Source organism: Pyrus communis, chromosome 5, assembly GCF_041283825.1.
Source record: "Pyrus communis isolate YQ-2024b chromosome 5, ASM4128382v1, whole genome shotgun sequence".
Classification (NCBI taxonomy): Eukaryota; Viridiplantae; Streptophyta; class Magnoliopsida; order Rosales; family Rosaceae; genus Pyrus; species Pyrus communis.
Genome location: NC_142569.1, coordinates 30,523,283 through 30,544,893, shown reverse-complemented (window position 1 = coordinate 30,544,893; position 21,611 = coordinate 30,523,283). Strand labels below are relative to the sequence as shown.

Here is a 21,611-nt window from a genome sequence, read left to right as displayed (position 1 = left end):
TTCACAAGTTTAGCAGATGAGAGTGCATGAGCTTCCTTTGGTGTTAGCTTGAGTGTGGAATCAGGGCTTAAGGATTTTCTTGGTGTCTTGGTGAGCATTTGACAATGGTGGTTGAGGTTTCAAAGGTAGAGGATGAGAAGTGGAAGGAAAAAGCTTAAAGCTTGAGGAATAGAAAACAATGGGCTTGAGGTTATAGTTTGTTGGGAAATTAAGAATGAATTTCTTAATATAACAAAGAGAAGGATTTCTTGCAGTTGGGAGAGGAACCCTACATTTTGTTCAAGCTCAATGACCCGAGTAGTACTTTGGAAACAAGCAAGCCCACCCCTAAAAATGCATTGACACTCAGCCCATTTAATCCACTCAAATGAATAGTGATTGACCCCAATGAGCAGTAATTGGCCAAATGCATCTTCACCTTTAAAAAGTGCGCTGGCACAAAGTCTAGTCAATTCATATTAAAATATTATTAATTTTTTTTATAAAATAATAAAAAGCAAAATTACTATTTTGTAGATAGATTTCCGATAAGATTTTCAACCAATCCCAAGGCGCCACGTGTCACTATCTATTTACAATAATTTAGTCAAGATTGAAATGTGGTGTAAAGTGGAAGATGATGGCTAGGTATTTATAGAAAAAAATAATAATAATTTTTTTTAAAATTTTTTATGTATTTTTAAACAATTTTTTTAATTTTTTATAGAGTTAATTAATCTAGATCGTTGGATTTGAAAAAGATTGAAATCCAACCACCCAGATTTGGACACATGGTCAACAGTCATAATTCTAACTGTTTTCTTTTTTCTTTTTCTTTTTACATTTTTTGGCCAAAATTCGTGAACCGTTGATTTAGGAATCGGACGGCCCAAAACGCACCACGTCACTAGTCGTTGAGTTTGAATTTCAAATTCTTTTTACCATTGGAAATCCAACGGACAGAGACGCACCACGTGGCTTCTTCCAACTCCCAATTATTACTACAACAACGGGCCCTGCCGCCTTTTTCTGTCTGGAACATGCACCTACGTGCCTAACGCAAAACAAAAAAAAAAAAAAAAAAACCAAAAGGGGTGTGGGCCTCGTTGGACGCCAGCGTGACGTCGCATAGGCCAAGACATTGCTCAACACATTTTGGGCCAGCCTATTTGGCTCGGCTGGAGTGGATTTTGATGGTGCCAGCCTATTTTTAGGCTTTGGACCAGCCTATCTCCATGGGCTGGAATTGCTGGGAGAGGAACATTGCATTTTCTTTACATATAAATCTTTATACCCTACCATTTACTACTACGATCTAATAATATTCCTACTATTCCTTCACTTGTAAGAGACCTTAGGATCAATTTTCGCCAAAGATAAATTTGAACCACATTATTTCTAACCCATTATAAGACTGGCTAATCTCACCCTCTCCACCCCCTCCCTCTTAGTGTAAATAATATCATTTGTTCAGAAAGAGTCTTCCCACAGCAGCTCCAGTAAAGAAAAGACCAGAGCAGAAGACATGAGCACTTAAAACACGGAAACCAGTATAGCTCCAAAAATCATTATTTTACCAACACGAATAGTCGGTAACAAGAAACCGAGTTTAAATAAGAGGTACTAATTAACGCAGCATGTAAAACCATGCATACAAAGATTTCTATAAATCCTTCCCCCACAATAGACCACTAATTCACCATCATGACAGGCACAGGAATGAATAAAACGTTCAGAGTTTAAATCGGGTAATAATTCATCTCATGGCAAAGGAAGTAGTGTGCTTAGGCATTCAACATGCCGGAGTTCTTCTTGCACTCGGACAGCATATCCATGTAGAACTGGCACTTGCTTATATCACTTCCAAAGTGGTTGACACACTGCAATGTCAACAAATAGACTGAAGTTAGTTCTGAAGCCACTTCACACTATTTCATTTCAGTTAATAAGGATCAGTCAAATAAATTACAAGATAAATGTTGAAACAAGAACATTTTGATGGTCAAATAAACCGACGTGAAAACCATTAAAAAGATAATTCATATCTCAACTACCTAGAAAACTCTTCCAGATGCATGAAACGTCAGTACACAAATATCTCATGATTCATATCATCGTTTGGTTATTTCACCAAAAATAAAAACACAAGGATATCCATGCCAAACATTACAACAGCCTTCTGAAAAGCACTTGAAAATCCAGGATATTTGGAATGAAAATTCCACAGGGGATTCTGTAGATTACTCATTCGATACTAAAACAACAAAAGGAAACTAGATATTATGAAATTACAAATAAAAAAAATCCACGCTAGGCACCACAAGTTCTTGGAAACGGGTATAAAAAAAATTCTAGCAAGATACTACCAAATTTCACACCAAAGAAATGCAATGCATCAGGGCAAGAGAGATAAAATAAAAAATAAACACTAGAAGGGTACATTCCTATTCCTCCCCTTACTCATCCACAAGTATAACAAAGAAACATAGTAACATTTACTTGAGACACTAAATTCTCAGGAAAATAAAAGGAAAATGGTGTAGAGTTCTGCATACGTCTTGGAATGCCTTGGAGTGATTACTGCATGCATCTGAGCCACCCATGCTGCTAGCCATGGGGACTGGAGCACCAGCAGTGGCCTCAGAGACTACAGTTTCATGTTGAATAGTGCGAGGACCCATCACAGCATCCACAGCTCTGTGTGCCACGGCACTTCCAGTACCAAAAGCCATACCTGCAACACGAGGGGAAGTCAGACATACAAGACCAATTTTTTTTATCGTGCAAACACAGAAATAAGCAACCAGACAAACAAATTACCCTGTGCTATGGTTGATCCAATTCCGGAAAGCATAGATCCACCACTTCCAGACTGAGCTGGAGCTGGAGGAGGAGCTTGGCGAACTGCATTGTAACACAGATAATGCAATTAGAGGTGAAAGGGCAATATTATATATTGACAAACAAAATAAATCTTGCTGCAATAAATGTTAATTTAGCAATAGTGCTAATTTATCAGTAAAGTCCTAAATAAGTACCAGGCTGAGGAGGGTTGCGTGCAGGTGCATGACGGGGAGCTGGGCGGGCAGATCGACCTGCAAAAGGGGTTCAACGAGCAATAAACTAACCATACACAACCCGTAAATGGGGAAAATGAATACACATTTAAATCACCGTGACATGAAGAAATCAAACCCAAACTCAAGCTCTCTCCAAAAGTTACTACAACAAAAATGCACAGTGTTTATCCCAGCCATGGGAACATACAAGCCCTAAAATTTCATAACAGAATTTACATCTAATAACTTTCATTCGGTTTTGAACATCGTAACAACATGTAAAGCGCACTACAAAAGGAAAAACACAATTCATAAAGTATCCCTTATGTCTCTGTGGATGCATTAATTCGCCTAGCCAAACAATAAACCTAATTCAGAAAACCAAATGAAAACGATTAGATAAAAATCTTTATAAATTAAGTTAAACCCTAGAACCTCCATTTCCTTGGAAATAAACCCTAGAACCTCCATGTCCTTGGAAATTAGAAACCCTAGAACCCTAACCCTAATTAAACAGCGACATCCACATATGCTATTGTACAAGAAAAATAAATTTCATATCGATTCATGGTTTTCTCAGCAAATCCGAAACCCTAGAATCAACGAAAACAAATGGAAACCAAACCCAACGGAGGATTCTGATCTACATAATAAAAAAGCAGAAAACAGATACAAGGAAGAGAAGAGTCTGCGGCGCGTACCTCCTGAGCGGCGAGCCATGGCAGCGAATATCGGGGAGAGCTTAACAAATTGAAGAAGAAAGCGTCTGGGAAAAACTATCTAGCCTCCCAAAGGCCCTCAAACGCTTTATTTTATATGCAAAAGAGTGTGTATCCGCTACGCCAACGAATCATGAGCTCGGATACGTGGCCCTACCCTGTTCTACTATTTTATGGTCTTCTTTTGTACTTTGACTTTGGGATGAGGATCACCGTTAACTCGTTTTGACTGACTACCCGATCCTAGCCGTGGTTGTTAGATAAGGTCATGAGTGAAAAATTGGAATTATCTAGAAACAAATAAGCATGTAGGGACCAGATCACCTATGATCCTTTTTGTGAGAATCCTAAAGATCAATTAATCATGGCCCTTCACTCAATGTCGAATAGTTGTAAATCAATTGCACTAGCTCCTAAATTTCCTCTGTTCTTTGTTCTAACCAGACCTTTAGAATATTATGAATATTCTCACGTTATCATTATCTTTGAGAACTCATGATCGAATCAAGACTTAGCCAAATCCACTTTTGACCTTCAAGTGTCCTTCATCAATTCAAACTCGGCTAAAGTACTTTAAGTTGGGCTGCTTGAACGTGTCTAACCATGGCCGAACTTATAACCTTACTCGGCCCAAATCCATTAATCTGGGCCCAAACAAGTTCTAATAGATAAATTTTTCCTATTTTATCTGTGATTTTCTTCATTTAATTTTCTATATCTTTTAATTGACGCACATATGCCATTTGGAGGTTGGATTAATTGCTTCATCCTTCCATTTCAAATTTACTCAAATCATGTTCTTTGTTTTTGTTATTTTATTTTTACAGAAAACATAATTATTGAGAGTTAAAACAAATTGATGGCATGAGTTCACCTGCATTTGCCATGGTAGTATTTGTCACTCTTCATCTCACACTTTTAATTTCTTCTTTTTAGTATTTGTCACTCTTCATCTCACACTTTCAATTTCTTCTTTTTAGTATTTGTCACTCTTTCTCCCACACTTTCAATTTTTTCTTTTCATCTTTGGCAACGTAGGCAATGTTGTTCTCATGATTTCTTCAATTGTATAATATTTATTTTATGAGGAGGTCACTAAGGTAGACAATTTGGTGAGGTGATGTGGATACATAAATTAACCACATCTAATAGGAGAATGACACATGGACAATACGCTCAACGTGACGAGTTTATCCTTAACGTCAGAAGTTGACCACAAAATTACCTAAAGGGAATAAGACGTAGTTTGCTTGTAAGTAATTGAATTTTATGCCACTAACGGGCCATGAGCTCTCAGGGCTGCCCATGCCATACATTATGGGTTTTTTGGGCCACCCATGACATAGATTATGGGATCTCCTGGCTCTCCAGGCTCTTCAGGTCATACCCGTACCATACATGTACTCTTACCAATATAAACCTTTAAGACTACTAGATGGGCGTATTGCTGAGACTATGTTGCATTATTAAGGACTGGCTAATATGCTTTGTCTCCCATTCCAGTGCTTGCTAGGGTTTATTCCCTATAAATAGCTAAGTTTTTATAGGAAATGGAAATCGCCTCAGAATTCTCTCACATTATATTTTTCTCTCTACCTTTTCTTAGGCTCCTTTGGTAGACATCTCCCCTTTTTCTGGGGTGTTCGTCAATTAGGCCACTGTGTTTGTTCTCTTATAGGTGGAATTTTGTCAAATCAGCCACGGACAAAATTTGCATTCACAGGTGATGCATGAATGATGCAACTGATGTAAGATTACAGGTTTGACGCGAAACAATGGTATGAAGATTTGATGTTTTTGCTTCCATGATTCTTTATTCCCTTTCCTACTCTATTCTTAATTCAGTTGGTTTAAGAATTAGATTTGTGACCTGTAAAATTGTTTCATCCAGTGTTTGCTTGTATATATGATTATTGACAACATTGAACCTTCTTTTACGATGATGATTGTTGTTTCCATTTCACAATGCTTAATTACAAGGAGAAATATGGACATTTATGATCTTGTGATGCCTTGGCCTATTAGAAATCAAAGTCAACGTCAATCAAAGCTTGATTTGTGGATCAAATATTAGAGAATAAATCAAACTGTAATCACTGTAATTAGGTCCTAAAATTTAGCTATTTGTCTACTAGTTTACTTCTTTTAGACTAAATGTATTCCTATATAAGTATTGTAAACAAGTTGTACAGGTACACATAAATATACAAGAAAGCTTTTTCTTCATTATCAAATTCTTTATGGTACTAGAGTGCCATCCTAGTGCCTAATATTGCTCACTTTTGCTTTCATCTATATCATCGACCACCATGTCTGAAACTCCAACAAAGAAGTCAACCACCATCACCTCACCTACAAAGGTTATGGATTTCAATGATCCCTATTATATTCACCACTCAGACCATACTGTGCACTATCTTGTCACTCAACTCTTGGAGGGTGACAACTACGCGATGTGGAGTCATGCCATGGTGATTTCTCTTAAGGCCAAGAACAAACTTAGCTTTGTTGACGACTCAATCAAAGCGTCGTCGGAGGATGATCCCAAATATAAAGCTTAGAGAAAATGCAATCAGATCGTGAAATCATGGATCCTAAACTTAGTTAGCCCAGACATGACCAATGCTGTGATCTTTTCCAATACAGCCGTTGAGGTTTGGTCAAACCTTAAAGATCAGTTCTCACAAGTTAATCTTTCGTGTATTTTCGAACTTAAACGAGGGATCGTTGAACATCGTCAACAACAACAGTCCATAACAACTTACTACACAACACTTAAGTCATTTTGGGACGAACTGGGAATGTCCAACCCTCCACATTCATGTAATTGTGAAGGGTTGAAGAAGATTTCTAAAAGGGAAGAGCAGGAGCAAATCCTCCAGTTCCTCATGGGATTGAATGACATATATTTTGTTGTTCGTGGACAAATCCTTTTGATGCAGTCACTTCCGAATATCAGAAAAATCTACTCACTTCTATTCCAAGAAGAAAAATAGCAACAACTTGATGATGTTCATGACACAATTATTCATGCCATGAATGTGACGAAAGGCACAAAGAACACAGGAAATAAGCAGCCGGCAAAATCACAAGACAACAAAGGGAAATCCTTTCTTTGCACATACTATGAAGGTGATACACACACAGCTAATCGCTACTTCTACATTATCGGTTTTCCACCAAGGCACAAGTTCCATGGCAAGGCAGTCAAGCCACCAAACAAGAACAAGTGTACCATAACCAACAATGTTCACAATGCCAAACCCGGCACTGTAGAAAATACACACCAGAACTTTCCCCACTTCACAGAGGAGGAGTACAATTAGATAAGGGCCTTACTTGGTAAAAATCAGTTTTGTGGAAATGTGACAAGTAAACCTAATACCAAAGACTATTCAACCTGGATTATTGATAGTGGTGTTAGTGATCATATATCATCCTCATCTTATCTTTTAAATCAAACAACTTACCATGATACTGTTGGTTTACCTAATGGCTCATATATAGATATCATATCTGTTAAATCAGTACAACTTTATCCAAATTTATTCATCAAAAATGTCTTTCATGTATCTTCCTTTCGAGTCAACTTACTCTCAGTCATTAAAATTACTCTTGACTTATGTTGTATTGTCATTTTTCATCCTAATTTATGTATCTTACAAGACCTGAAAACGATGAAGGTGATTGGCCTGGGGAAGGAGCATAATGGTTTTTATTATATGTCCAAACACACAACCATTAAACTATCATCAGAAATCTGAACCAACACTGTCTCCACCACTCAAGATTTATGGCACTACCACCTAGGACATCCATTTGCTGCACCATTACAATTTTTATCTAGAACAATTCTCAATGTTTCCTTTCATCCTAATAAGCATTGTGAAATTTGCCCAATGGCAAAACAAACTCGTCTACCTTTCAATTTAAGTTCAATTTCAACACGTGCACCTTTTGATCTCATACATTGTAACATTTGGGGAACTCATTCACATTCTGATGCCCATTATTTTTTAACTATTGTGGATGATTTTTCCTGCTGCACTTGGGTGCATCTTATGGCCTTTAAATCTGAGACACAAAACTTACTAAAATCCTTTATAGCCTTTGTTAAAACACAATTCCAATGCAACATTAAACAAGTCAGGGCAGACAATGGGAGTGAGTTTCTTTCAATCCGTCATTTTTTTTAATGATTTGGGAATTCTTTTCCAACATTCTTGCCCAACAACACCACAACAAAAGGGAGTCGTCGAGCGCAAACATCATCATCTCTTAAAAGTTTCTCGTGCTCTAAGATTCCAAGCTCACTTACCACTTACATTTTGGGGGGAAAGCTTTCTTACTACTGCTTATATAATAATAGATTACTCACTTATCCTCTCCAAAAGCACACCATATGAAAAGCTCTATAACACCATACCCCATTACAACCACATGAAAGTCTTTGGCTGCTTGTGTTACGCCACCAACACTAAACCTTCACACAAACTTGATCCAAGGGCATGCAGATGTATTTTTGTGGGCTACCTTCCCTCGTTTAAGTAAGAGTGAAGTGTGATTATAATTGTTTTTATACAAAATTTTAGTTTACTTCGTTTTTATTTGTTTAATAGCTTTTAATACTATACTTTTCATTTATTAGATTTCTTATTATTGTTATTATTATAATTGTTTTAGGGTACAAATAAGGATTTATTGGTATAGCAATGAAGTAGTATTTTAAATATATATATATATATATATATTTTACAAAAGAAAAGAAAAGAACGTTCTTTCACGTTCTTCCTTTCTGTGCGATGGAAACAAAGAAGCTGGGAGGAGGTGGCTCTTCCACAGCTTTAGGAAGAAAAAAATCTTCTTTCTTCATACTCAAATCGGATAGAGGTTAGGAAATCTTGTGATAGGTTGAGATTTGATTGATCAAAGGAGTGTGTTATAGAGAGTTGCTCATCTCCTATTGCACTAAGGAGTGTTTTCGGTAGAGGATGAACTGTGAAGAGACACAGAGGTCTATAAGCAGGAGGTGGATGGCCTAGGAAGCTAGGTTTTCATCATGGCTCTGATACGATTGGGTAGGACTAGAGAAACTATAAAAGGGGTTGCAGAGAAGTGGCAAAACATCAGAAATAGAAAAGGAGGTAGAGAAATTGAGAGATAGAGAACGTGATTTTGAAGGAAGGATTCAGAGATTTGAAGGGTGATTCAGAGATTTGATTGCAATTTGTTGTTGTTGGACTTGTTGGATTATGATGTAATATTTGGAATGGATTTGCTTAAGCGATTTGAAGCTATTATTGATTGTGGAAAGAAATTGATAACCTTGACAACCCCAGATGGAGAAAAGTTTACTTTCTATGGTGATACAAAGGTCTCAAAACCTAATTCGATTTTGGATAAAAGAAAAGTGAATTATTTGAGACAAATTGGCCATATGATTGCAGAAGGTATAAGTGAATCCAAAATTGAATCTATTCATGTGGTGAGGGATTTCATTGATGTATTTTGAGAAGACTTACTAGGATTACCACCTATTAGAGAAATAGAATTTTCCATTGAGATGTGTCCAGGAACATCACTTATTTCTATACCTCAACATCGTATGCCACCAACGGAATTGAAGGAACTCAAAAAGCAACTTCAAGAGAAAGGTTTTATTCGGCCTAGTACATCACCTTGGGGTGCTCCTGCCTTATTTGTAAAGAAAAGTGATTTAACCCTTAGGTTGTATATCGATTATCGTTTACTAAATAATCGATTATCGTTTACTAAATAGAATCACGATAAAGAATAAGTACCCTTTACCTAGGATTGATGATTTATTTGATCAATTGAGAGGTGCTAGATATTTTTCAAAGATTGATCTTCATTCTGGTTATCACCAACTTAGAGTAAAGGTGGAAGATATACCAAAAACTGCTTTTAGAACTCGATATGGACATTATGAGTTTTTCGTCATGCCGTTTGGATTAACAAATGCTCTAGCAGCATTCATCGACTTAATGAATCGAGTTTTCCAGCCATATTTGGACCAATTCGTTATTGTCTTCATTGATGACATTCTTATCTATTCCAAGTCTAAGGAAAAGCATGAAGAACACTTGTCAATCGTTTTATAGACATTAAGAGAACATAAATTGTTTGCCAAGTTAAGTAAGTGTGAGTTATGGCTGACTGAAGTAATATTTTTAGGACATGTTATTTCAAATAAAGGCGTCGCAGTGGACAACTCAAAGGTGGAAGTAGTGTTGAATTGAAATTAACCAAAAAATGTTCATGAGATACGAAGTTTTCTAGGTTTGGCTGATTATTATAGAAGATTTATTAAAGATTTTTCTCGATTAGCTGCTCCAATGACCAAGTTGACACGAAAAAGAGTTAAATTTGTTTGGACTGATGAGTGTGAAGAATCATTTCGAGAATTAAAAGTTTGATTGACAACCGCTCCTATGTTAATCATTCCTAAAACATGAGTTGGCTATATAGTTTACACGGATGTGTCATTACGTGGACTATGATGTGTTTTGATGCTATCTAACAGAGTTGTTGCTTATGTTTCTCGTCAACTAAAACACATGAAAAAAATTATCCGACACATGACCTTGAATTGGCAGCCATTGTTTATACATTGAAGACGTGGAGACATTACTTGTACGGGGAACGATTTGAACTCTATTCTGATCATAAAAGTTTGAAATACTTATTCACACAAAAAGAGTTAAATCTAAGGCAACAATGGTGGATGGAATATTTAGAAGATTATGACTTTGGTTTACGTTACCATCCAGGAAAGGCTAATGTTGTAGCAAATGCCTTAAGTAGAAAACCCAAGGATTTATGGCTAATTTGTATTATCAAAAGTCAAAGATGATAGAATGCCTTTATGATTTTGAGTTGCATGTGGGAATGTAAGAAGGTTGTGCATATTTATGTAATTTAGTTACTCACCTATCTTTAGTTGGAAGGATTATTGATGCACAACAAATTGATTCTCTATCTCAATCCATTCGAACAACAATTTCAACTGGAGAGACAATTGAAGGATGGAAACTGCATGCAAACGACGGATTAAAGTTTTTGAATAGCTTGTACGTCCCAAATTTTTCTAATCTTAGAAATGATGTTCTCCGGGAAGGTCACTAGTCATCCTATACAATTCATCCTGGTGGAACCAAGATGTATCAAGATCTTCGATGTCAGTTTTGGTGGAACAGTATGAAAAGTGATCTGGTGGGTTTTGTTGCAAAATGTCTCACTTGTCAGCAAGAAAAAGCCAAACATCAGAAACCATCAAGCCCACTACAATCGTTACCTATAGCAGAGTGGAAATGGGATCATGTAACTAAGGATTTTATTACAGGTTTACCAAAATCTCCAAAACAACGAGATGCAATATGGTTATTGTGGATCGTCTGACTAAGTCAGCACATTTCTTTCCAGTTAAAGCCACCTATTTTATAGAAGTTCTTGGGAAACTTTATGTTCAAGAGATAGTAAAATTACATGGAATTCCTATTTCGATTGTGTCAGATAGAGATTCTAAATTTACTTCTCAATTATGGGGAAGTTTACAAAAAGTTTTCGGAACAAAGCTCAATTTTAGTAGTGTTTTTCATCCACAAACAGATGGGCAGTCAGAAAGAACTATTCAAATTTTGGAGGACATGTTGAGAGCATGCATTTTAGATTTAGGCAGAAGTTGGGAAGATCATTTATCATTAACAGAGTTCGCTTAGAATAATAGTTATTAATCAAGCATTCAGATGGCACCGTATGAAGCATTGTATAGAAGACCTTGCTGATCACCTTTATGTTGGACAGATGTAGGGGAAACTGCGTTAATAGGACCCGATTATGTACAAGAGACTACTGAAAAGATCAAAGTCATCAGACAACGTCTCTTAACGGCTCAAAGTCGACAAAAAAGTTATGCAAATAGAAGGATAAAACCCTTAAATTTTGACGTTGGTGATAATGTATTTCTTAAAGTATCACCAAGAAAAAGAATCAAAAGGTTTGGAAAGTCTGGAAAACTATCACCACGGTTTATTGGACCATTTGAAATATTGGAAAGAATAGGTGAAGTCGCTTACAAATTAGCACTACCTCCTCAACTTTCAATCATACATAATGTGTTCCATGTCTCTATGCTTAGAAAGTATGAACTGGATCCATCTCATGTAATCGATTGGGGAGAACTCACAAAGGACGAACAACTATCATTTGAGGATAGGCTGCTTCAAATACAAGATCACAAAACGCAAGTGCTACGCACATCCATTAGTTAAAGTTTTATGGCAACATGGCAATGTAGAAGAAGCTACATGGGAGTTAGAGAAGGAAATGCGTACGAAATATCCAGAACTTTTCATTGTTTCGGGTAAGTTTAAATTTCGAGGATGAAATTTCTTTTAAGGAGGGTAGATTGTAATATCCCTCGTTTAAGTAAGAGTGAAGTGTGATTATAATTGTTTTTATACAAAATTTTAGTCTACTTAGTTTTTATTTGTTTAATAGCTTTTAATACTATACTTTTTATTTATTAGATTTCTTATTATTGTTATTATTATAATTGTTTTAGGGTACAAATAAGGATTATTTTTGGCTATAGCAACGAAGTAGTATTTAAAAAATATATATATTTTTTACAAAAGAAAAGAAAAGAACGTTCTTTCACGTTCTTCCTTTTTGTGTGATGGAAACAAAGAAGCTGGGAGGAAGTGGCTCTTCCACAGCTTTAGGAAGAAAAAAAAAAATCTTCTTTCTTCATACTTAAATTGGATAGAGGTTAGGAAATCTTGTGATAGGTCGAGATTTGATTGATCAAAGGAGTGTGTTATAGAGAGTTGCTCATTTCTTATTGCACTAAGGAGTGTGTTCGGCAGAGGATGAATTGAGAAGAGACACGGATGAAGTGGTATAAGTAGGGAATGGGACGTACAAGGTATGGGTGTTTAGTTTTGTGGATTAACGGGTATAGTTTAGGCATTTGCATTGCATTCTTATACATCATTCTGATCATGGTTTTAATTCTGCTATGTTAATTATACTTTATTATTTTAGTAATGAAGGTATATGTCCCTACTGAGCTTATTAAGCTCACCCTAACGAAATTTTGCAGGTACAGAACTAGAAACCTAAAGGTCTGCTTGCTGTCTGTTGTGTAACTATGTATAAAGAAATAAAAAGATGAGCTTGTTGGCTTTTGCTATCTTGTTTGAATAAATAACCACTTTTGTGTGAACTCTAAGTAGTTCATAAGCTGAAATTTTGGCTGAAACTTTCAATAATATGTTGTTCAGTTAAATTTGAATTTTATTCCAAGCGAGTTATACATGTTTTTATTTCAAGTCACATTCTTAATTATATTAGTTAAGATTATAATTAAGATGTGATTCACGTTCTGAACCAAGGTTTACGTTAATCCTTGGCTTGGGGCGTGACAACCTTCTTGGTCAAAAAGTATATCGCCTATATGACCTCTCTACCAAAACATTATTTTCCAGTCATGATGGCACATTCCATGAAACAATATTTCCAGTTTCTACCCAGCCACGAGACACACAAATTGACTACCCCGACTCCTTTGTCATACCATTGCCTTTGCCAAATGTCACACATTAACCCATAAACACTAATATCTCAAACACAGACTTGGCACCAATACCTTTCTCACTAACTGTTACAACATCAGCCGACACTTAGCCCAACCAATCCAATGACATACCATCTAGCCCACCTATTTCATCTTCAGTAAATAACACCACATCTACCTTGCCTTCGTTACCTTTTCCACAATTATCATCCACTGAACCTATACACACTACAATTAACACACATATGCCATCACCAGTGGCCAAACTACCTATCGTTCAACGACGGGGTCAACGTGAACACCACCCAACACTATACCTCCAAGATTACCAATGCTCCAATGCCGTTATGCTTCCCTCTGGGTCCGTCATCTTCTCGTCGAGGTACGCATCATACTTTATCCAATTTTGTTTCATATGCTCATTTGTCTACTTCTCACCGTTGTTTTATCGCTAGTCTTTATGACCAAAATCCTTTGCATAGGCTGATTCATACCCAAAATTAAGGAAGGCTATGCAAGCAGGATTGACAGCTCTTGAACAAAACAAAACATGGGTTTTATGCCCCTTACCACTAGGAAAATGAGCTCTTAGGAGTAAATGGATCTACAAAATTAAATATCGCTCCGATGGCGCAATTGAAAGATACAAAGCCTGCCTTGTCGTCAAGGGTTATACACAAATGGAATGTCTCGACTATATTGAAACCTTTTCACCTGTCGCTAAATTGGTCACTCTCAAATGTTTACTTGCCATTGTTATTGTTCGACATTGGTCATTGCATCAACTTAACGTCCAAAATGCCTTTTTCCACGGTGATTTGGATGAAGAGCTCTACATGTTGCCTCCTTATGGCCTTCGTCGACAGGGGGCGAATATGGTTTGTCGACTTCGGAAGTCGCTATACAGTTTAAAATAAGTATCACGTAATTGGTTCTCCAAATTCTCCACAACCATCAAGAGAGTCCAAGGCGAGCATCTAACCTCTTTGTTCGACATTGGTAATTTTTCATTTACATTGTGGCTGCATCTAACCTCTTTGTTAGACTGCCTACGTACCCTAAATAGGGATTAAGTTATTCGTAGTTCGTCATTCACTACACTCAAATATTCATCACATAAACCACTATGTCTCAACATAATACCACAATTCAGGGCATCCAGCACCTCAAGAAATATTCGATGAAGCACAATAATATTCTCTAGTCACAATGGTCAACAAGTCTAATCATAATTACAACAATCATAACCAACATCATTCCACAATCACATCAATCAATAATGCATACATTACACCGAAATGCAATGTTATAGTGACACAGTTCGGTCGAAGCCTACATCTCTGAAGCTGAAATCAAATCCAAGGAACTAACAAGTCAAATGATGTGATTTCAGACCACTAAACGAAATCCATCAACATCGGGTTCCGAACCACTCAACGGAACCAAGACACTAAAGGGGATTCCGGACCACTCAACGAAATCTAAACCAGGATACAATTCTGGACCACTCAACGGAATCGCTAGAAGGGATTCCCGACCTCTCAACGGAATCCGAGTAGATACGACTCTAGACCACTCAACGGAATCACGGAGTACAATACATATCGAACCACTCAATGAAATCCAAGCTGGATATGATTCCGGATCACTCTACGGAATTGCTGATCACGAGGGATTTCGAACCACTCAACGAAATCTAGACAAGGCAAGGAACCAGACTACTCAACGAAACCCTAGCGAAAACTAAGTTTCGGATCACTCGACGGAATCGAGTGGAAGTCCAAGAAATATAACAACGTTAGAAAAACAAGACATGAAACAAGTACTCAAAATACAAAGCTCAACGAACCAAGAAATGAAACAAAGCACATGGTACACAATTAGAACGACTATGTGAAACAAGTCTTGAAGCAATAAACCTCATGACAATGGGTTCATGGTCCACTCCTAGCCCTCACATTTCATCACATCAGGTTAAACAAACAAATCAACCACACTCCACAACAAGTTCAATACACAAGTCAAATCATATAAAATAAACAAGCATATCATAATGCGATGCCATCAGTGCGTAAATCAAGGTGCATGTCAATCGAGGGAGACACGTCATCATGTTAAGCCCCATAAGCTCCATGGAATCTCAACAACACTCTAAGCTTAACGACACGCTAGAAGAACTCGGGCTAGTTGACTGAAAAGCCAACCGTCGATCAAGGTCGAGAGTAAGGTCCATAACCCTAGAAATCTAAATCGGAAGATCCGCCTATTAGATTTCTGATTCGTAACTTCTCAAGAGTCTCAATATTCTTCTAGAACAATATCCTAAAATTTCAGAACGATCCAACAGTCGGATCTCCGCCAATCGCAAATTCAAGTGGCAGTTAACGTTTGATTTTACAAACTTAGAAATCCAATTTGAGAAGATCCATAGGTCAAATTCCTGATCCGTGAGTCCCTAATGTCTTTAAATATTACGTACTATTATGTATTAAAATTTGTTGTCGATCTAACGGTCGGATCTTCAATTCATATAATAACCAAATGGCGGCCAAATAGGCAATCAACTATGAAACTATACTAAAACATCAGAATTTCACTAAACGGATTTCAAATACGGAATCAGGGCATCAAAATTAGCCTGGGATGGTCCCATGGGTCTCGGCCCGACTTGCCAAAAAATTCAACTAATTCTAAAAATTACCGAATTACACCAGAAGGAAGATCCCAATGAGAGGAGTAAGTTTTATACCTGGGCTGAAGTCTAATTCGGCCGAGAAACGCCTGAAATTGCCCACGAACCGTCGGAACCCTAAAATGGTGTGCTTCGATTTTACCTCCACACGTGCTCCGACGCCTCCACCACTGCTTGGGCTTTGTTTCTAAGGTTGTGAGGAGTAGATTGGTGGTGGTAATCGATGGAGTGGACTTTGAAAATGGCGGATCACCGCTGAGACACCATCGCACCCATTGGTGCATTTCCTATGAATCCAAGGCCAAATTGTATGAATTTTGGGGTCGAATTGGTAGAGGAAGGCTAGGGTGTTGTTTCCAAGTGATGGATGGCGGTGATTCGCCGTGAATGGCGTCGGAAAAAATTGCGCTGCTATCGGGTCGGGTTGGGTAAAACACCAGTTCCCCTATTTTCTCTTTCTCTCATTTCCCTCATGTTCCCTTTTCTGATCCGTCCCTTCCTTTTCTCTTTTCTCTTCTTTTCTTTTCATCTCAGCCGTCTACATGTTTCTTCCTCACTGCTCCAGATTTTGCTGGAGCCTTTTAGATATGAAGGTTAAATTTACTAAAATGCCATCGACTTTAAACGTTAATAACTCATTCGTTATAGCTCCAAATTACGTTCCGTTTACGCTCATGCGCTTGTTTCAACGATTACTATCCAAATGCATAAAGAAAAGTAGGAAAATATGTGCAAATCAAATACGTCCTCAAAAATTTTGTTTAGTCCATTAAGGGCGTTTTTGTCCTTTTACTGAAATAAATTTATGCTCCTCAAATATAAACGCGTCAATAATAATAATATGAAATACATAATTTTAAATAGTGAAATTTGGGGACGAGATTTCACAACGAGGCAATTCATTTACACCAGTGTTACTTTATGTCGATGATATGATTATCACATGAAACGACAACACTGCCATTGATGAGTTTAAAAACTTTTTACATAACAATTTTTGGATCAAGGACTTAGGGCATCTCAAGTATTTTCTTGGGGTTGAGGTTGCCTGTTTGAAATAAGGTATTGTTATTTCCTAGCATAAATATAATTTGGATATACTTGAAGATACATGTATGATTAGGGGAAAACCAACTAATTTTCCAATGGAGCAACATTTGAGGCTTACACCTTCAGATGGTGAACTACTCAAAGACCTATCACAATACAGATGCCTTGTTGGTCGCCTCATATACCTTACAATCACAAGGCCGAACATCACCATCTTGGTTCATGTTCTAAGCCAATTTATGTAACAACCAAAGAAACCCCACCTTGAGGCAGCGGACCGTGTCTTACGTTATTTGAAGAAAGCACCAGGCCAAGGTGTTTATTCCTAGCACCCGGTAAGCTGCAATTGAAAGGATACTGTGACGCAGATTGGGCAAGTTGCCCAACAACCAGGCAATCAGTTACCAGCTTTTGCATCTTTCTTGGAGGTGCACCAATATCTTGGAAAACCAAGAAACAATCCATTGTGTCACGTTCCTCAGCAGAATCAGAATATAGATCCATGGCATCTTTTACTTGTGAATTAGTGTGGCTAAAATATCTTTGGCAAAACCTGCGTGTAACACATTTACAACCATGTCTCTTATATTGCGACAGTCAGGCTGCTTTGCACATTGCAGCCAACCTCGTGTTCCATGAACGCACGAAACACATCAAAATTGATTGCCACACTGTGGGAGAAAAAAATACAATCAGATTTAATCAAGACAACTCATGTTTCTTCAGCTCAACAGATCGCATACATATTCACTAAGCCACTTAGCAGTCCATTATTTCATACTCTCCTTCGCAAGTTAGGAACCTTGGACATCCACGTTCCAACTTGAAGGGGCGTGTTAGAAATCAAAGTCAACTTCAATCAAAGCTTGATTAGTGGATCAAATATTAGAGAATAAATCAAACAGTAATCACTGTAATTAGGTCCTAAAGTTTAGCTATTTGTCTGCTAGTTTACTTCTTTTAGACTAAATGCATTCCTATATAAGTATTGTAAACAAGTTGTACAGATACACAGAAATATACAAGAAAGCCTTTTCTTCATTATCAAATTCTTTATGGCATGTGTTACTTTAGGTTTTCTTGATATTAAGATCAAAAGAATTTAGATTATCAATTATAACCTATTAAAGGTTTAATCATCTGTCATGACCCATAACTCAAAACCTTATCACACAATAACGAGTATGGATATAAGGATTATATTTTTTTTTTTGTTTATATGTACGTCCATTTAGCTATTAACTCGCGAGTGCTCGTAAGTAATAAACTAAAGGCCAATTGCCACATGTGTAAGAGTATGGTAAGAGGCAAGTATGCACTAAAATCTCTCAACGTGGTTCCGTTTAAGCCATTAAAATGTGCCCCAAACCATAATTGCTGGAGATTGAACTACTTTTCTGAAGTATGTTTGCGCACATAAGCATCTGTGATGAGCTGCTAATAAAAACTTAAGAAGAATTTAGGGCCCATTTAGATGAGGAATTAAAAAGAGGGTTTGGACTGTAAAAAGGGGATTGGGAAATTTCCGTTCTTAACTACCTTGATTGGGTAAAGTAAATAATGATTCTAAACAACGATGAGTCTTAGGGTTCCAAACCTTGACAAAGTCCTCTTGAGCCTTATAAAGTAAACAAATCATGATCTATTGACCAATACAGAAAATTTTTTATTTCAAATAACTTTTTATGAGTATAATGTAAGTGGTGGAAATATGTTGTGCCCTTAAATGACGGTGTGGGTTCAAATTCCGTCGGTGGCTAATCTAACATATAACTTACTAAAGCTATCGCTAGAATAAAAAAAAATTTAAAAAGAAAAAAAGAAAAAAAAGAAAAGAAACGAAACTAACCTATGACTTGAAACAGGAAATCCCATTCCAGATGATGGTATGCTCTCAACATATCAAGTTTGAAAATGATATGCCTCCATACATGTGCCTATCAATTTGTGCAAAATGGGGATTAAAACAGGGGTTTAGTACAAAATAAATAAATAAATAAACAGGTTGACAAAACCCACCTTCGAAGAATTAGTCTGACAAACAAAGGATATGGAGGAGCTCAGGCCATCTCCAACCGAAACGGTAATGTTTAGCCTTCGTCCAAATTATAGTTCTGTAAGAATTTATTTTTTTAATGAACAGTGTTAGATCATATTTATATACCATTTCCAACTGAAGGGGGCTATTTTTAACCCGCTCAATAATTTATTATTTTAAGTTTGTTTTTTAATTTTATTAGTTAATTGAATTAAACTAACATATTTAGTTAAATTTCATGTTATTAAATATTTTAAATTTATTTGCATGTTAACCAACTTAGACATTAATTCAAAGATCACAATTTAATTGAAATACAACTTCTTAAAACCCAAACTACCCAAACCACTAGTAATCGAAGTTGCATTGTCTTGATCAAGTCCTATTTGCTCAACAGACCTTCCAGTACCAAAGGCCCAATTAGAATTTTTAATTTTCTTTTTTAAATTTTGTTAAAAAAATAAAAAAAAAATCTAACTCCAGGTTCTATTTGCTCAACAGACCTTCCAGTACTAATTAGGGGTGGTTCGGTATGGGATACCATACCGAAACTAGTATCCCGAATCCCAAACCAAAATTTTTTGGGACGGGAATTTGAAGACCAATCCCAAACCAAATTTTCGGGAATCCCAAATTTCGGGAATCCCGAAATATTTTCGGGATTTTGGGACAAATCGGGAATCCCAAATTGAAATATGAAATTATGAATTGTTCTTCAAATATATAATTCAAGAACACAATCATGAACTAGGAATTTCATTTCATTCACACTACCATTTAATTGAACACTGGCATGTCTGACTGTTTTTATCATAGTCAAAATTCAAATTAATTAAACCCTTTTTGCAATCTGTTGAGAGACAAAAGAATCAAGTCTTCTGAAATCATCAGCCATGGCAGCAGCAATAATAAAATCCACATGAATATCAAACAGAACATGAAAAATATGCAAGGTGTAGGGCATTCCAGGTTGCAGAGCATGAATTAGAAACTACTAGCATCAATTATAAAAGAATAATATATATATGTATAAATATATATATAATAATTAACATTATATATTTTCGGTTCGGTATGGGATTCCCGAAATATTGAGAAGCCAATCCCGAATCCCATACCGAAATTTTGGGATCGGTTCGGGATAGCATCCCAAAAATTTCGGGAATTTCGGTTTGGGAAATTTTTGGTTTGGGATTGGGATTTTTTCGGTTCGGTTCGGGATTTTTGGGAATTTTTTGCACCCCTAGTACTAATGGCCCAAACCCCCAGTAATCGAAGTTGCATTGGCGTCATATTACCGTTAGACCACAGTTGGGCTTCCCTTTTAGGCTGGCTGGCTGGCTTTCTTTGGCTCGCCCGCTGGCCATTGAGCTAGTTTATGACCTATGGTCCTTTGGCTGGCCCAGTTAGAGATGACCTCATTTTACATAAATAGCTTCCAAATTAAAACTCAAGCTATGTGCCATCGTTTCAGCCTTTTTCTTAGCAGCAAGAAGTTGTGCAATAATTTCTTTTAGTGTAATAGGAGTTCATATGGCCAATATCACAGTTCTAATAATGACATTATTTGGAAGCCGAGATAGAGCAATGACAATATGTTGTGATTTATGGCTCAAAATTAGAGTTTGGATATGAATCTGGAAGTGACGAAGGATCAGGAAAAGCAAAGAAGCATCACCTGAAGTTTTTGGCAGCTTGCAACCAGTCAGCAGTGGTAGCCGACCAGTCGAGTACAAGCAAAATGTTGCAACATGCATTTCCTGTTTCATTTTGCAGTTCTATTTAGGTTAGTTGTGTGTCCTATTTTGAGTTTTTTACTTCTTGGTTCGATTCTTTACTTGGTTGAGAATTTTCGTTATTTACAATTTGATTAGGACAAGGATTTGATTTCCTTACCTACTAGGATTTGAATTTTACTTCTCATTAGGATTCCTATGTAAACCTATGTCCTATGCTCTATAAATAGGACCTTAGGGTTAGTTCAGTAGTGTGTGCCATCACCATTAGTTTAAAGAGTATTCTCTAATTTGGTTTTGTAGTGGAGGTCACCATGTAATTTGGGAGTCTTAGGAGTCAAATTGTGAGTTCGTGAGTTTGAGAGTAATTTGAGAGACTTCTCCATTTGTTCCGGTTCGCTGCTAGTTTGGTTTTTTTTGTTAGTGTAACTTTATAGAATTTGGGTTTGTGTATTTTTAAACACTCTTTTGTAATATCCTTTTGTTTAATGAAATTTTCTTATCGTACTTTGCCACTAGACATAGGTTTTTATGCCGAACCACGTAAATCTCGTGTTATGTTTGAGATTGTTTACTTTATCTTTCGCCTATGAATTTGACGTTTGGATTCTATTTGTAAGTGATTCACCCGAGCTTTAGAAATGGAGACATATTTGTCTTGTAAATTTGACTAAACTTCACAGGCTGTCTTACACCCTGTTACATGCTTAATAGCATCGTTAGACCATAAAGCCATATCG

General features: G+C 36.8%; 1 protein-coding gene and 2 pseudogenes across 1 annotated transcript; 2 read left to right on the top strand and 1 right to left on the bottom strand.

The window, feature by feature from the left end:
* Window positions 1-1,512: 1,512 nt before the first annotated feature.
* Window positions 1,513-3,892, bottom strand: LOC137725258 (uncharacterized). The gene is made up of 5 exons (XM_068463886.2): window positions 3,740-3,892; window positions 3,018-3,074; window positions 2,800-2,883; window positions 2,535-2,713; window positions 1,513-1,859 (listed from the first exon to the last, which is right to left on the bottom strand). Exons 1-5 carry the CDS (start codon window positions 3,756-3,758, stop codon window positions 1,764-1,766), a joined length of 435 nt encoding a protein of 144 aa, XP_068319987.1. The 5' UTR covers window positions 3,759-3,892; the 3' UTR covers window positions 1,513-1,763.
* A 2,174-nt stretch (window positions 3,893-6,066) lies between these two features.
* Window positions 6,067-7,466, top strand: LOC148697124 (uncharacterized; annotated as a pseudogene).
* Window positions 7,467-9,026: 1,560 nt separating this feature from the next.
* LOC148697123 (uncharacterized) lies at window positions 9,027-12,163 on the top strand (annotated as a pseudogene).
* The last annotated feature ends 9,448 nt before the right edge of the window (window positions 12,164-21,611 follow it).